General features: G+C 37.1%; 1 protein-coding gene across 1 annotated transcript in view; it reads right to left on the reverse strand.

Moving 5' to 3' along the window:
• The window catches only part of FRK (fyn related Src family tyrosine kinase), a 95,194-nt gene that overhangs the window by 7,677 nt on the left and 70,402 nt on the right, over positions 1-17,115 (reverse strand). The window contains exons 3-5 of the mRNA XM_081250803.1: positions 9,563-9,726; positions 7,703-7,871; positions 4,750-4,908 (exon numbers count right to left, since the gene is read on the reverse strand). Of these exons, the coding sequence (XP_081106929.1) occupies positions 4,750-4,908; positions 7,703-7,871; positions 9,563-9,726 (492 nt within the window). The remainder of the gene's footprint in view (positions 1-4,749; positions 4,909-7,702; positions 7,872-9,562; positions 9,727-17,115) is intronic.

Below are 17,115 nucleotides of genomic sequence, written 5' to 3' on the forward strand. Positions count from 1 at the left end.
AACAAAAAAGACAAGAAATAACCAGTGTTGGCAAGGATGTGGATAAAAGGGAACACTAGTGCTTTGTTGGTGGGAATTTAAATTAGTGCAGCCACTATGGAAAACAGTATAAAGATTCCTCAAAAAATTAAAAATAAAACTGCCACATGATCCACCAATTCTATTCCTGAGTATTTACCTGAAGAAAATAAAAACACTAATTTGAAAGATATATGCACCTCAAAGTTCATAGCAGCATTGTTTACAATAACCATGATATGGAAGTAACCTAAGTGTCCGTCAACAAATGAATGGATAAAGATGATTGGAACCCCGGCTGACACCGTGACTGCAGCCTTGTGAGAAACCCTGACCCAGAAGACCCGGCTCAGCTGCACCTGGATTCCTGACCACAGAAACTGTGAGATAATAAATGTTTGCCACTGTAAGCCACTAAGTTTTGGGGTAATTTGTCGTGCAGCAATAAATAATAGTTGGATATTAGGAGAATAATATCAGTGCTATGTATATGGTTAAAAGCATGGACTATGGAGCCAGATTTCCTGGGTTTGAATTCTTGTTCAACCACCTTGAATAAGTTACTTAATCTCTCCATACCTCAGCTTCTTCAACTGCAAAATGGGGATGATAATAATAATACTTAGTTCATGAGGTTGTTAGAAGAATGAACTAAAATAATACTTGTATAGGACTTAGAAAAATTCCTGGCACACAGTAAGTGCTATATAGTGTTTTTTAGAGGAAAAAAAATTAAAATATATATGCTCCTCTCCTGCCACTATCCCATATGGTTGATTTTCCAGTAAATCACCTCATTTAATACTCAGAACAACTATAGGAAGTATTTTGCCCTGTTTGATCGGTGTCCTACCACTCAGAGGAACAGGTAATAATTTATAGAGTAGAGATTCAAATCCAGGATATGTTGGAGGCTGAAATCTCATGCGTCATAAATTTATTCTGTACTGCCTCCCTAAAATCCACCTTACACTCCTGAGCACCCAAAGTCAGGGGCTATGAAGAGACTTCCATTCATGCAGACAGCAAATAGTTATGGAGTTGTGTTCAGTTAAAGGGTATCTCAGTGAAAGCATTCCTGTCTCCTTCAATCCACTTAACTGAACTGTCTGTGAGAACGATGAACAACATGCTAGGACTTGATTTGTAAAACAAAGAAAATATACTGACATATACTAGATGCTCTAGAAGTATTTATTGGAAAGAAAACAAGCCCAGCTAAAGTAAAAAAATTGCAGATATTTATCCTCTTTAAACTTCAGTAAGAAATACCAGGCATCAATTACCCTTAGTGCTAAAGTTTTTTGACAAGCCTTTTCCATTTTGGAGAAATGTATTACAAAAAAATATTCAGCCAAGCTTAGGGACTACAAAGATGGTTCTATAGAGAAATGTGTGTTATTTCAGCTATCAAATACAACATCTAATCCTATTACAATAGATATAAAAAGGTTTTCACTGACAGGCACAATAGTGAAGGAAACTGAGTAGTAACATATTTCCTTCCCTGAAAAGTACAGTGGCCTAGGAACTGCATACAACCTCAGAGCACATTTCTAATACAGCAGCCAGATGTCAAAACTGATATAAACATTCATAGACCTGTGACAATTTGCATCTGCAGCAAGGAAATATTTTCAGTTATGTTCCATTACTCAAGAGCATTTCAGCTTAATAATATTTATCATTATGGGATGTTTAAGAGTGGCAGATACATTTTAAGATCACTTTGTTGAAATCAAATCCTCTTGATTGGGAAGGGATTATCTGTAATGAGCATGCCTTCATTACTCCCCCTGGCTGCTAAGTATCCAGGCAAATGAAGGCCTCTGTAAACTTGACCCTGATAGTTCAACCCAGAAGACGACAGAGTTTGTGCTCAACCCTGAGTAAAACACATCAACAAACCACAGAAATCCTCAATGTCAAAGGAGTTTGCAATATACTAAGCGTATCTTTGCAAGCTGATACCAAGCGCAACAAAACAAGTCCCAACTGTATTAGGTTCAGGATAGCCCTGACTTAATCTATCCATTAATTTATTCATTCACTTAGTCAACACACAATTAGTGTACACCTTCTGTGTGCCTGACACCGTTCTAGCACTAAAACAAGGAAAAATCTCTGTCCTCTCCAAGTTGTATTTTAGAAGACACTAAAATAAGCTACATAAATGTGTCATGCATTATATGACGACTAACAGCTAGGAAGAGAAAACAAAAAGCAGGAAAGAGGAATACAAAGAGTCAGCAAAGGGAGATTAAATCTTAGAATTTAGAGGGTGACCCAGGAAGGACTCGCTGTAATGGGAATACCTGAGTAAAGACTTTAGAAAGTGAGGAAATGAGCTGTGCGGATAAGTAATGGGAAAAATTTTCAGGTAGAGGAAACGGCAAGTGCGCTGGGCCTGCAGCAGAGCACATGTGGAAGATACAAAGAGCAGCAAAGAAGGGCAGTGTAGTTGACAGAGTGAACCAGGGCAAAGCTGTGGGAGAGGGGGTCGGAGAGCTAATGCAGAGCCGGGTCAGGCAGGACTTTATGGGTTACACAGAGAGAACCAAGGAGTCACTGAAGGTTTGGGGCTCAGGAGGGACGTGACCTGACTTACATTTTAACAGGATCTCTCCAGCTACTGTGTTGAGACGAGACTGAAGGGGTCAAGAACCAAAAGAGGGAGACAAATTAGAAGGCTACTGCAGAATCCAGGAGAGAGTTGATGATGACTCGGACTGGAGTAGGAGTGTTGAGAAGTGGTAAAATTCTGGATATATTTGGAAAGCAAGCCAGTGGGATTTGCTGGTTGGTCATATAGAGGATGTGAGAAGTAGAGGTGACTCCAAGATGTTAGGCCTGTGTGTTGACATTGTCAGAGAAGGAAAGACCACAAGAGGTGCAGATTACTGAGGATAATATCAGAGATCGGTTTGGGGACAAATTATTTTGAGATGTCTAATAGACATATGTAGTAGAAATGAGAGCTGTTTGCAAACTTTTGTTTTTTCCTGCTTTTAAGCACTTTAGAGGGCTGTACTCCCCTACTCCCTTTGACTTGATTTAACCAAATGAAAAGGGCACAGAAATTACCTCTGTCACTCCTGGTCAGAAACTTTAAGAGCCAGAATGAGAATAGTCATATCCCCTACTGCTGCCAAGGTGATCAAAAGACCTGAGCCACCGGCCAATCTATATCTCACATGTAGCATGAGCAAGAATAAACACCTGTGTTAAGACTCTGAGATTTGGAGGCGTGTGTTACTGCATCATACCCATATTATCCAGACTGATACAGTGCTCACGTGGAGAAGTTAAGAAGGCAGTTGGATATATGATTCTGAAGTAATGGAGGGATATAATTTAGGCAATTGGTAATACATAAATGTTATTAAACAATAAGACTGGCTGAGATTAGCAAGGAAACTGGTGATGTTGCAAAAGAGTCTTGGAAAATTCCAAGATATTCAGAAGTGTAGGAGATGAGAGAAATCATATAGATTGAGAAGAACTGGCAAGAAAGGAAGATAAAAGGACATTGGATGAAGTGTCCCAGAAGCCAAATGAAGGTAGTGTTTCCAGAAGGTAGTGTTACCAGAAGGAGACAGTGTCCATTGAATTGAATACTATTGATAGATCTGAGGATTGAGAATTTACTGTGAGATTTAACAGCGCAAATGTTTATAATTTGACAAAGCATTTTCGTTAGAGATGACCTGAAATGGCTCCTGTACTTTTGTCCCTGGGAATAAGGCAAAAGGAGTCAATGGCTGAGGTTAGTCTCTCTATGGTGGGTAACACAATCTAATACTGTTAAATTTGATATCTTTCTGCAAGGGAGCTAGATTTATTTTTGTTTTTAACAGCAGTTAGCAAGTCTTATGTTCTTTGTTCCTATCTAGTCTTGCAATTTAATATCACCAGCTTCACAAGTCACCCTGAAATGAGAGAATACTCCTATCTTTCCGATATGTTTGCTCCATTATTCTCACCTCCCTTTACCTCTAGACATTCTATCAGTCCCACTCTGACATTCCAAGAAAGTATAGAAAATGCCTCTTTTTAAAGCATGAATTATTCTCTCAGTACTTCATCTCCACTTCTTTGAACATCTCATTTTAATGCTTATAATATTGTGCTTATTAAATTATTAATTTGTAATAAACATCAAAAGTCTACAGTGCCCTTAAGTCTTCTCAGACTACAGGAAGCAGATGTAAAAATAAAGTAATAGTATATTTCTGCTTTTTAGTCTGAATATTCTAATGTTGCCTAGCAGTTGGAAGTATTTTAAATTCCAACAAGCACAATGTTGTGCAAAACTGGCAAAGAGAAAAATGAGGGTACCTTTCCCTCCCTTCCCCCGAAAGCATTCCATGTCCCCTAATTCTGGGCCATAGAAAATACTGGTCCATGACTGATAATGTGCAATTAGTTATTGTAGGAAACAAAGCATCGTGAAAAACATCTCTTCTTCAATTTTCCACATGACATTTAAGTACTCTGATATGTCTATGGTGAACAATTTGTTCTTCCACTACATAAATATTTTTCCTCCCTTTGAGTACACAGTATATATCCTATTAAAGAGTAGTTGAGCAATTCAATGGTAAGACATTCATTGTCACAGATATACCATAGTAGATATCCTTTGGGTTATAGAAGCCTTGCTAAATTGACATTTATAGGACTAGCTAAACTAAATTCCTCTTTTTTCCTTTTATTAAGTCTTTAGCTTACTTTGGAGATATTCTTGCAGACTTCCATGTCTCATCAACTCTGTAATAATATAAATAGGCTCTTCTAAAGTGCAAACAGCATAAAGCTGGATAAGCTTTGGATGTCTTAGGTTCTTCATTATCTGTGCCTCCCTCAGGAAGTCATTTGGATCCATTGAACCTGAAACAAGAAGAGGGGAAATCACTTTATGTTACTGAGGCATTCCTATCCTCACAGAAGCCTGGTGGGGATCACCAAGATCGCTTCCTGCCTCTCAGTAAAGTAAGAGCATCAGTGTCACAAATCTTCAGATTTATCAAGGAAGAGAATCAGTTCAACCAGGGCAACCTAATAACTGATGTGTTGGTGCATCAGGGCTGTGCAGCTTATGTATTATGACCTGTAGGTGAAGAGAGGTTGATTCAGGTCCATGTGAAAAATGAAGGAAAAAGGAAACACTGATGGTCTAACTGACAAAACAAGGCAGGCATCTTAGGAACACAAAGAGAAGACATTCTATTAACATGAACACTGGAAGACACTGAATGTTTAATTACTGCAGCGAGTTTTTCTGTCCAGGATGCAGAGAAGACTAATAGTTGCCCTGTCCTTGGTACCCACTGTGGGAAGAGCTGGATAACTTTTCTAAAAAGCAATGATATTCTACCATATTTATGTCTTTAATTCTGCAAGGACATATATCCATAGTATAGGCCAAGTAGAAAACATTCAAGGGCCACTCCCAAAACTTAGTGTTTTTTTCCTCCTCTTGAAGCTGATATTCAACATTTTCTCCTGTATTAATATCTCCACAGTTGGTTTTAATAGCCTGACCAAATGTTAAGGGAGATATTGGAGCCTATTTTGAAGACTGATCTACAATTAAATTGCACTTAAATGGCTCAACTCTGACTCACCATGCAAAGTGCCAAGTATCAACAGTTAACATCAAATAAAACCTAAGAGAAAGAAGAATACCTGGAGTTACCTTTCATTAGTCATTTAAAAATCTTTTATTTCTTTTAGGATATGATGTTTCAGAGCCATTGTTGTAACTGAAGGAATACTGTTGTTTCACATCTCAGTATTCACTATGGATAGTGCAAATATCATTTTCACTGATGCTTAAAGAGTCTGTTTCGTTCCTCATTCTCTCATATAGAAGACTTCGCAGCTAATATTTGAACCCCAGGGGCTTCCCTGGTGGCGCAGTGGTTGAGAGTCCGCCTGCCGATGCAGGGGACGCGGGTTCGTGCCCCGGTCCGGGAAGATCCCACGTGCCGCAGAGCGGCTAGGCCCGTGAGCCATGGCCGCTGAGCCTGTGCGTCCGGAGCCTGCGCTCCGCAAGGGGAGAGGCCACAACAGTGAGAGGCCCGCATAACGCAAAAAAAAAAAAAAAAAAAAAAAAAAAAATATTTGAACCCCAGGCATGGATAAGCTTTGACATTCCAAGCTAACACTCTGACTGTTTATTAATATGCAGTTAGGAAGAGTTACATGTGACCTGCAGATCATTTCACATAAAGCATTTAGGCAATCTATCCTTTGGTATGCCTTTTGAGAGTCTAGAAGTTCACTACCCAGGCTCGATCAAATCCTAGCTCACTGTGTGATCTTGAACAAGTTACCAAATGTCTCTGAACTTCAGTTTCTTCATCTCTAAAACATGGCTAATAATCCTACTGACATAAAATCATTGTCAGGATAATAGCATTGTCATGCTATTATCCATATACATATGTGTTCAATGAGTGTTGACTATATTTGTATTATTATTAATAATAGGCATATTCTTAGGAAAACCAGACAGATCAACTGTAAGCATTTCTTCACAGGCTGAGGGGAAGAGGCAAGGACTTACAGAGGGAGAATAGGGGGAAATGGCCTATTCTGTTCTCCATCAATTTTTGCTGAGCTCCCTCACTTCCATCTCTACCACTGTTCTGCTCCACATAATCAAATAGGATTAAAGTCATGAATCATTGTGGCAAAATGGAGCTAAGAATAAAAGAGGCATCCAAACCATAATAAAGGACTGCTTTTGGTTATTATAAATAGTTTGGCCTATGGTTAGTTACGGATATAGTAGGATCATTCCCCCACCCCTAAACAATCTGATTGATGAAGTTTCCAGTGATAGCAGCAATTATGATCTCCATTCAGATGATTTATTTACAATATGTTTCTATGTTGATGCTTTGGGTGGCCATCAGATTCATGGAATGCAGGACACTTGAATCATTGCCAAATCACACCATTCGCTAGAGCTGAAACCATATACGTCAGGAGCCTCTGCAGGGGAAGCCTGCTCAGAGCACTCCTTAGCTATGCTGGTTACAGCTGACAGCTGCATAGCAAAAGAGACCCAATCTCAACTCAGCTAGTAATGCAACATTAAATATTAATTTTTGCCTGTCAAAGCTACTGTGGGAGTTGATTTCAGGCTCGTCTTTATTGCGTGGTAGTCTGCTAAGCAATAAATAGCTGAGAAGATTGATTAATGGCCCCAGTGAAGTGAAGACATTTAAGCAATCACCAAAGCTGTTTGCTGCTATTACACTGTAAATCAATAATAATTATTCCTCTTGGAGAGAAAACTATCATGGCGCTATTTTTTAATATAAGAAATCTGATTTTTTGTTCTCTTTTGACCTCCAAAAGGCCTTCCTTAGAGAGCAGTGTTAGGATGGATAGCTAGCTGCTTCTTTTTTGGAAAAAAAATGATCAGATTGGACAATAAAGTTTAGTCTCCGTTGTTAATAAGATTAGGATTCAAAATCATAATCATACCTGCAGTAATTCTGAAAATCTCAGGTGCTGGGATAGATCATTGTGGTCACTATAGAAAGTGATTATAACATTTGCTTGGTGCCCACACTGGCTGTCCCATGACCTCTTGGACATTTACAGTGGCAAGTTGAGCTTATAAGTATCAACATATGCCATTTAACCTTTGCCATTCTTGTTCTCGTACCTGGTTTTAATGTTTTTACTGCTACCGGAGTGGTATTGTTCCATAGGCCCTCCCACACTTCGCCGAACTGACCAGATCCTAATCTCTTCATAAGTAGTATGGAGCTGCGGTCAATCTCCCACTGGTCCACGGTTTTATATGACAAATCAAAGGGAGCTGGGACTTGTATCTGCTTCACAGAATAATTAGAATACTGGTAAGAAAAAAGTTATATTCAACAATTTTTTGGTTGAAAATAACAGTCTAGGTACTTTTAAAAAGAGACATCATTTTTAAAAACAAAATATTGTAAATTTTATTCTAATTACTTTTAAATGGAAAGCAATTGTGGTAGAATCTATATCTTTGCCTCTTCCAGCTGATCTCCCAAATCCTGCTAAGTCAGGCACCTTGCTGTCCATCTGTCCCAAATGACACCCAAATACCTCCCTCTCACCTATGTGGTGGGAGTTCTCTTTGCCTCCTTGCCTACATAAATCAAGTTTCAAGGCTAAACTGAAGTTCCATCTCATCCATAATTATCTCCCCAACTCTTTGGCCTATAGCATTTCCCATATGTATCACAAAATTTCTCATAATTAATTTCATCTTTTTTCAAATTCATTTACTTATTTGTTCACTCATTTACTCATTTATTTAATAAATAAATATTTTTCAAGCACCAACTAGGTTCCATTCTGTAAACAAAATAGGCAAGGTCTCTGCTCTCCTAGAGTGCATAGTCTAGTTTGTCATCTGCCTTTAGAAATGTATCTTATCTCCTCCACTAAGTCATCAGCATCTTGAGTGCACAGAAGGTCACCTATGCTTTGTAAACCCTTTTCCCTACCAGAATTCAACAATATTGGTTAAACTAAAAATTTTTAAGTCATATCTTTGTATCAGTTGAACTATTTCTTAGCATAAGCTTAGATACTCTTGTGAGGTCATTCCTATTCCATCTAAGATGTACATACTTATACCAAAATTGCCTATTCACGTCTCAGGATTTAACTCATAAATTCCCTGCATACGGGACAGAATTCTTCAGCTTCTACTTGTCTGTAGAATTCTAATCAGGCATCACAAGGAAGCTTTCACCGGTCATCCAGGTATAAACCACAGGGTTGGCTATACCACTGACAGTACATGAGACCTGAACTCTGATGCGGAGCTGAGGGCTTGCCCCACTGAGGTGTATGACCACTACTTAGCTTTAAATACATTTAGGTAAAACATGCAAACAACGGAATTTAATGACAGATGTAGATTAATTCTATAAATGTTACCTCCTCCCACCAAACAGCCAGGCCAAACAATCAAACTGTTAGAACAGTTAAATGATATCTATATGCAGACAACCAGATAATGAACCTAGTCATTTCATGTTAATAATCTTGAATACAGATCATCTAAGTAAGAATTGTATTCCATAACTTTTTTCCCCTCCAGCCATATCATTAAATGCTGCAATAACAAGATACCAGATTAGTTTCTTAGTGCAAAGAATGAATATTTTCTGTGTTCAGTGGTTGCTTGAGGTCAGGACTTGGCAAACTTCTTCTGAAAAGACTGAGATGGTAAATATTTTAGGCTTTGTAAGCCATATAGTCTCTGTTTCAACTATTAAACTCTGCCATTATAGCAAAAAAGCAACGACAATCTGTAAATGAATGAGCATGTCTATGCTCCAATAAAGCTTATTTATAAAAATAAGTGTGGGGCCGTATTGGCTCAGGGGCCACAGTTTGCCTATCCATGACTTGGGTATTCAATGACCTTCTTTTTCTGAGCTGACATATCACATGACAAATAACTCCAACACCTGAAGGAAAAAAATTAACTTCAAAAATAAAGGAAGACAGTTTGAAAGCATTTCACCTTTAAGCATGGTTTTTCCAGCTGGACACACAGGCCATCGCTTGTCTTGGTGTAGTGACTCACAAATTCATTCAGTGTTGAGAAGGTTCTTTTCCGGGTGAGGAAAAAGCCCCCTTCATCCAGTCTTCTGATTCTGTAGTGTTTCACAACCCCTTCGTCTAAAACTGGAACCCAAAATAAGTCCTTTTAATAAACTTCTTGCCAAAGCAAAGGAGATTTGCTTGTTTTGTGATGATAGTTTCAATGCATGGAATAAAATTTTAACAAATTCTATTTATTTCTCAACTTTGTTTCAGAAAAGACTTCAGGAAGCTTATAAAGGACATACAGCAGACTAAAAAGGAAAAATGAATGCGGAATCATATTTTAAAGGAAATATAAAAATAAAAGAGTACAGTTAGCACCAAAAATAAACTGTGATTTGAGGCCTAGTATACTTGTTTAAAACAAGCTATAAAATGGACTCTATCATTCTAGCAATATTAAGAAGGAAAGAGTTTCAGAAACCACAGTGTTCATAAGATAAAATCACAAAAGATGTTTAGAAACAGTTCTTTCTGGTACAGAGACAAAGGAGAATTTCCTCCCATGAAATTCTATAACATGGACACTAAAATAAAATAAACAGTGTTCTCAGAAAGCAAAACCTATGTGTAGATATAGATATAACTACAGGTAGAGATGGAAAGAGGGAGAGAGGGAGTAAGGGAGAGAGAGATATTATTGAGCCTTAAAAAAAGAAGGAAATCCTATCATTTGCAACAACATGGATGAACCTTGAGGCTATTGTGCTAAGTGAGATAAGACAGAGGAAGACAAATACTGTGTAGTATCACTTATGTGTGGAATCTTTTTTTAAAAAAAATTAAACTCATAGAAACAGAGTAGAAAAATTGTTGCCTGGGAGTGGGGTTGGGGAGAGCAGGATTAGGGAGAAGTTGGTAAAAGGGTAAAACTTCAGCTATAAGATGAGTATGTTCTAAGCATCTAGTATATAACATGGTGACTAAAGTTGATAACACTGTATGATATAGTTGAAATTTGCTAAGAGAGTAAAACTTACATGGTCTCACCAAAAACAGAGAGAAATATGTGAGGTGATAGGTATGTTAATTAACTCAATGTGGGGAGAGGGAATCCTTTCAAAATGTATATATATTTCAAATCATCATGTTGTACATTTTAGATACCTTTTAATTTTATTTGTCAATTATACCTCAATAAAACTGAAAAAAAGCATTTCATCTGCATACAGGAGAATATTTTATTTTCAGTTCTTTATAATAAAATGCAGAGAACAGGCAAACATTTAGCTCCTCCAAAAGTAATATAAGCTTCTTAAATTACAATTTTTTAAGTGTCTGGAACACATCTTTGTACACTCTGATCTGTCAAATTACCATTCCCACTGACTATAACTCTTGGGGCAATGTTAATTGCCTTATATAATCATCACCAAACGGAGGGGCTTTATTAGGATACAGAGCTAAGCTCATTACAGATTCCGTTTATGGATTAAAAGGCTAACAAAAAAATCAAAGAGAGATGTAAACAATATTAGCCCCAATTCATTTCTCCACAAAGTAATAAAAATATTAGAAGTAGAAAGGTAGCTAAGTATAAATTATACGTGCAATTTATATAAATTGTTGGCCTGAAAATTCGTTTGCCATTTATCAAAAAGAAAAGTGCATAAAGTATGACTGAGATGTCTAGCAAGCCAACAGATCTATAATTGGAAATGATGGGAAGCAATAAAAAAATTCTCCTTTTTTAATCAATATGGACCATATCTGGTTCCAAACTGAAGTGGACTACATGGAAATTAAACTCAGGAATTCCCTTTTAATGCATCACAAAAGACTTCATGATTTCTAAGCTAGAAACTAAAGTCAATAGACGACTGAAGGGTTAAAATACTCTTTGTGATTTTCTTAATAAGGGATGCAAATCCCAATGATTGATATGGCTTTGGCAATTGCCATTGATCATAAAGAAAGCCTAAATAAATGTTTGCCAACTATTTGTAGATAAAGGTTTAAACTCTCAACTGTAAAAACCAATACTTTCAGTACATCTAGAGTTGTCAAGCACAATAAAGGTAATTTTGTTTAATAGAAAAAAGCTATAGACAGGAAGATGGGAGACCCAGGTTACAATTTAACTAGTATGTGACCAAAACATGGCAATGTCACTGGGCCTCCATTTCTTCATCATTAAAAGAGCAGGCTTTAAGAAAACTCCAAATTTCCAAATGTTTCCACTCTAATATTCCAACATTTCTAATGGCTGTTGCTTTCTCTCTCTGAATTCTCATTTATTTCTGTAGTGCTTTCAGAAAACTACAAATTGTGAAAACTACACATTACCAAAAAAAAAGTAATTCTCACCTTGGAGCCTTGAACACCACTTGAATGCTTTTTCTATGAATTTTCTAGTAGCCAGCCCCTCTTCAGGTCTCAATTTAAATCCTCAGAACCAGCCTTCCCCATCACCCTGTTGCATGTACTCCTCCCAGCTCCTTTCTGTCACATTACCCAGTTTAATTGTGATGGTGGATTTATCTCAGTGGAGGCAGCTCTGTGAAGGGCAGGGACTCTGTGTCTTGAACTAATACCTACTCAGAGCCTGACACAGAGTAACAACTAACATAAACATCTGCTAGATGTCACTAACTCTTGGATTTGAAGAGAAATGTAAGCTTCTGCAATGTCTGCTGCAAAATTAAACAGGTAATTATACAAATACTTTTAAGTCAAGTCTTCCCTGGAATTTTATTTTTAAATAGAGGAAAACAAACTTAGTCCCAGCATATAAATACTATTAGAGGACAGTCATTCATGTTTATATCTAATTATTTGAGCATTGCAACATAACACAGGAATAAGTACTCCATCTCTGACTAGCGTCATAGATTACTTATATGCAGTTCATTTAAGTTTTCAGACTAGCCCAGTCTGAAATATATATATATATATATATATATATATATATAAAATTTTAAAATTAGATCACAGAAGCTACATCAGAGAAATTCAATACACCGTAGTCAGGATGAAGGCACTTTTAATATTGTATTCCTGAGTAATCAAATCCAAAATAAGTGGGTTTTTTTAAGTGATTTTAATTTGTTAGTAGTGAGTCCACACATTTGCAAACTGTCATTCTTAATAAAGACTGAATTCAGAAGGTCTCAGAACTAAGGAGAAATGAATTTTCTATTCCTTTTCTGGTTTGCTTTGATCTTTATTATTGAACCAAACCTATTCCAAATTCTACAGGCTATAAGTGAATGATAATGCTTGTGCCATTCTTATTGTGAATTACTATGAGTTCAGATTAGTTAAGCATTTTAGTAGTTTAACTGCAAAACATGTAAACATTATATAAAATATAACGGAATCATCCATCAACAAACTCAGTAGCATCACAATTGAATGAATTGAGGTACTAAAAGCCAGGCATCCTGAGTTTACATCTTGACTCTCATTTATGCTGTTTGACCTAGGGGAAAATGTTTCACCTGTCAACTGCTTAATCTACCAGAACATGTCCAAGAATTAGGATATATTGCAGAGATGCAGGTAAGTATGTATGAAGAGTACAATAAAGGTTTGTTGAACATTGAAAGAATTCAGCTATTTCTGCCCATGACCTTCTATAAGGACCATGGCACTGGTCACCTGATTATTTGGCCACCTTCACATCCAGGGTAACTGATTCTGCAGGAACGCATGTGATATAGATGGAGTCTTATGATTTCAGTCCTAAATGCCAGGCCCAAATGAATTTAGAAGGAGTTGGTGGCAGACGCAGAAGCCCAGCTTTCTCCTAATGGTGAGATCTTATCGTATAGTCTCTGATGATAGAAAAGAGTTTGTCTACTACTGCACAAAGGTGTGAGATTTCATCAAAAAATACTTTCAAAGAGTTTTTATCCTCAATTTACCACACGACTAACACATTATTCAGAACATATTACATAATTATAATATTCCAAAATTAAGTTTTTAAAAGACAGAACCCCCAGAAATTAACTAAAGTTAATTTTAGTACAATATAAACATTAAGTTAGAGGCTATGTCTGCAAAACGTGAGACAACCTATTAGGCTTAGTGAAAAATATCAGTATAACAAGTAGTTTGGCATTTTACAGATAAACAAATGATTGAGCAGATTTTCATTTTTCAGCTAGTCTTCTGGCATCATCTGGGCACAGCCTTATTCTTACTGACTGAAAATAATCTGTTCCCATACTGGGTAAAACAATATGACTTAGATGATTAAGCAAAGGATTGAAAATCAAGAACTCACTGCCCTAATCTAATTCTCCCAGTGATTTGTTCTTTGACCTTTGGCAAGGAATTTCATTTCAGTTTCCTTATCTAGAAAATGAAAATAATGATCTTATCTATATACTCTCACGGGGTAGTTTGAGTGTCTTTATTCACAAAGGATGATAGACATTTCTAAATGTGCAATGTGTGAGTACTGTACTAGAATATCAGTATTATCAAATAGCATTGTCAACAAGAGAGCCACTTCCAAAGTAAAAGTTTCCACTCTTTGCACAATAAAGGCTACATAACATAGTGGCTACCAAACATATTAAGTGAAGAAACTGCCATTAATTCTGTGTGAGAGAACTCCTACACATGTAAACTCCTGTTTATTTGATTTTTCTTTGGAAGGGTGGTTTGTACTTTTCAAAACTATTATAATCATGATAACACCTCCTATACCATTGCTTTAGAAATCATGTGAAGATAGTTCTACACCAGTAAGTAAATAGCATTAAATTGAGTTAGTACAGTGTATCCCCCATTAAAACAGAATCTAACACACACACCCATTTTACACTGTGTTTTGTTCTACAGCAAACAGAATAGAATTCCTGTATGAGTAGTTTTGAAAGAAGAAATTACACCTGTCTCAAAATATTAAAGTGGTATCATGTAGAAGACTTGTTCTTTTCTGATGAAAAAAAATCCACTAAACCAAAAGGAACAAACAGATTTGACTCTCTTCATGCATAAAACTCAACTACTGGGTCCCCAAGGTCACCTGTCTCCCAGCCAGGCATATTCAGTGTTCTGTGGACATCAGTCAGTAAGTTTGACTACTAAACTGCTAGGTTAAGTGAAGACTCATTAAGAGAATGTCTACATTAGGTGACTCAAAAAACTTAAAAAATCTATTTGAAGATACATCTGATAGCTCTCATGTCCTGAGGGCTTCAGCATTGTTACTGGTCCAATAGACCAGCTGAGGTACTTTTATAGTCAAAGACAACACAATCAACTACCCTTACGTGCAAAAATCAACTATCTCTTCCATATTATATAGCATGGAAATCCATGAGCCTGAACCACATATCTGTCCAAATACTTAGGATATTTTTGAGAAAACTGTTGGTCTTATCCTCAAGACCCCTATGGTCTAACTCCTTATTAAAACAGGCCAATCCCCAATCAAAGCTGGCTCTTAAATTTTCAGAACAAAATGTCAGTTTTGCTGTTTATACATATGATATCTTATGAAGATGAGCATCACTTTAATTAATACACAATTATAACATTCAATATTTTGTCATATAATTTAATTAAAAAGCATCTACCACAGTTTTACATGAAAATAGCATTTGCAGCAATTAATATTGCACAGAAAGTCTCTGGAAAACAACTTGACTCTTTATTCCTCTTGGGACTCTTAACTTCTCATTCAGCATTATATCTGCTATAAATCATCAGGAATTTACATCCGTGGATTATATTATCTCAATTTCCTACAGAAAGTCTTTCACTGGATTAAGATTTAATGTGACATGAAAGCCAGTGCTTCTACTTTTCAAAACTTACCCTAAGGAAATAATCCAAGTATTTGCATGCATTCATTTAGTTATATATTTGCTTTGTTCCAGAAAGATCCAAAGGCTTGCATAAATTATCAAAATAAAATGAAATTTAAGATAAGTGGACAAAAAGGAAAGGAAAGGACAATGACTCCAGGAACAAGGCTGGTATGCTTTATGTAAGGTATTCTTTAGATTTCCGTCCATGTTTGCTAGATGTGGGCCAATTTTTGACAGCTCAAAACCATGAGAGAAACTCATTCAGTTACCTGATTCCCTGAATAAAATATTAATAAACTGTTACTCAAAAAAAAAAAAAACCCAAAACACTATTGCTGGTACTGAAATGAGAAACTTTTCACATAGGTCTTCATAAAACACACACACACACAGAGAAAAATGTAATGAGCAATATCATCATCAAGATTCTTAATAGTAGGGCTTCCCTGGTGGCGCAGTGGTTGAGAGTCCGCCTGCTGATGCAGGGGACACGGGTTTGTGCCCCGGTCCGGGAAGATCCCACATGCCGCGGAGCAGCTGGGCCCGTGAGCCATGGCCACTGAGCCTGCACGTCCTGAGCCTGTGCTCCACAACGGAAGAGGCCACAACAGTGAGGGGCCCGCGTACCACAAAAAAAAAAAAAAAAAAAAAAAGAATATTAAGTATCATTATAGTCAGTGTCTTGAGAAGTATATGTGGACATCGTCTTAGGAAGTTAAATCTTATGTGGCCTCTCTAAAAAAGTGGGAAGCATTATGTATATATTTTTATTTTAAATTCACTATACCTTCATTACAGTTGGTTTGGAAAAACAGAGTGAGTAAAATACTCACAAATCTGCCAATCTAACTCAGGTGTTACCATGTTGGCAAATTGAATCATCTTGGGCCTCATGTGATTATGGTTTTCACAAGGAACCTCAGCTGGGTTCCTTCAGCAGGAAAAGGCTCCAGGATGTGTGAGCAGCCAGATGTATCCTCATGTTTAAAATAATACTATTCTCTTAATTTTGTATCCCAGTTATTTCACTTAACACATTTTATTTCACTTAACACATTATCTATTTTTTTCTTGTTGCTACATAATTTTTATGATTGTAATATTAACTCTTAATTTTCAGATTTGCTGCAATTTTCCAGTCATTTAATGCTGTAAAAATGCTGCAATGAACATTCTTATACATATTGCTTTCCCTGTTTTGGCTGATGAACAGTAGTGAACAGCCCCGGGCTCCACACGCGCAGGCCCAGCGGCCATGGCTCACGGGCCCAGCCGCTCCGCGGCATGTGGGATCCTCCCGGACCGGGGCACGAAGCTGTGTCCCCTGCATCGGCAGGAGGACTCTCAAACACTGCGCCACCAGGGAAGCCCCTTGATATTCTTTATATAAAGACCCCCATGAACTCATTTCTCTTTGAACTTAACGCTTAAGATATAATGCATCTCTTCTTACGTAACCCAGTGAGAAGCACAATATGGTTCCCTTTCTGCCTTAACTGCCAGAGAACTCCCAGCTAAACTGATTTCTAAACTGTGATACTTATCTCCCATTTGAGGCTCAGCAAGATCTATTTCTCTGTTCTTTTTCATTGATTTGCCTTTTTTATGTTTAGCTGTATTTTGCACGGTGTTTCAGCAATGTAAGCCAACTTAAATCCTTTCGTAGAAGTAAACAAACACATTCACAAATGAAGTGATAAAT

This window comes from Mesoplodon bidens, assembly GCF_964165515.1.
Source record: "Mesoplodon bidens genome assembly, chromosome: 12".
In the NCBI taxonomy this organism is placed as follows: Eukaryota; Metazoa; Chordata; class Mammalia; order Artiodactyla; family Ziphiidae; genus Mesoplodon; species Mesoplodon bidens.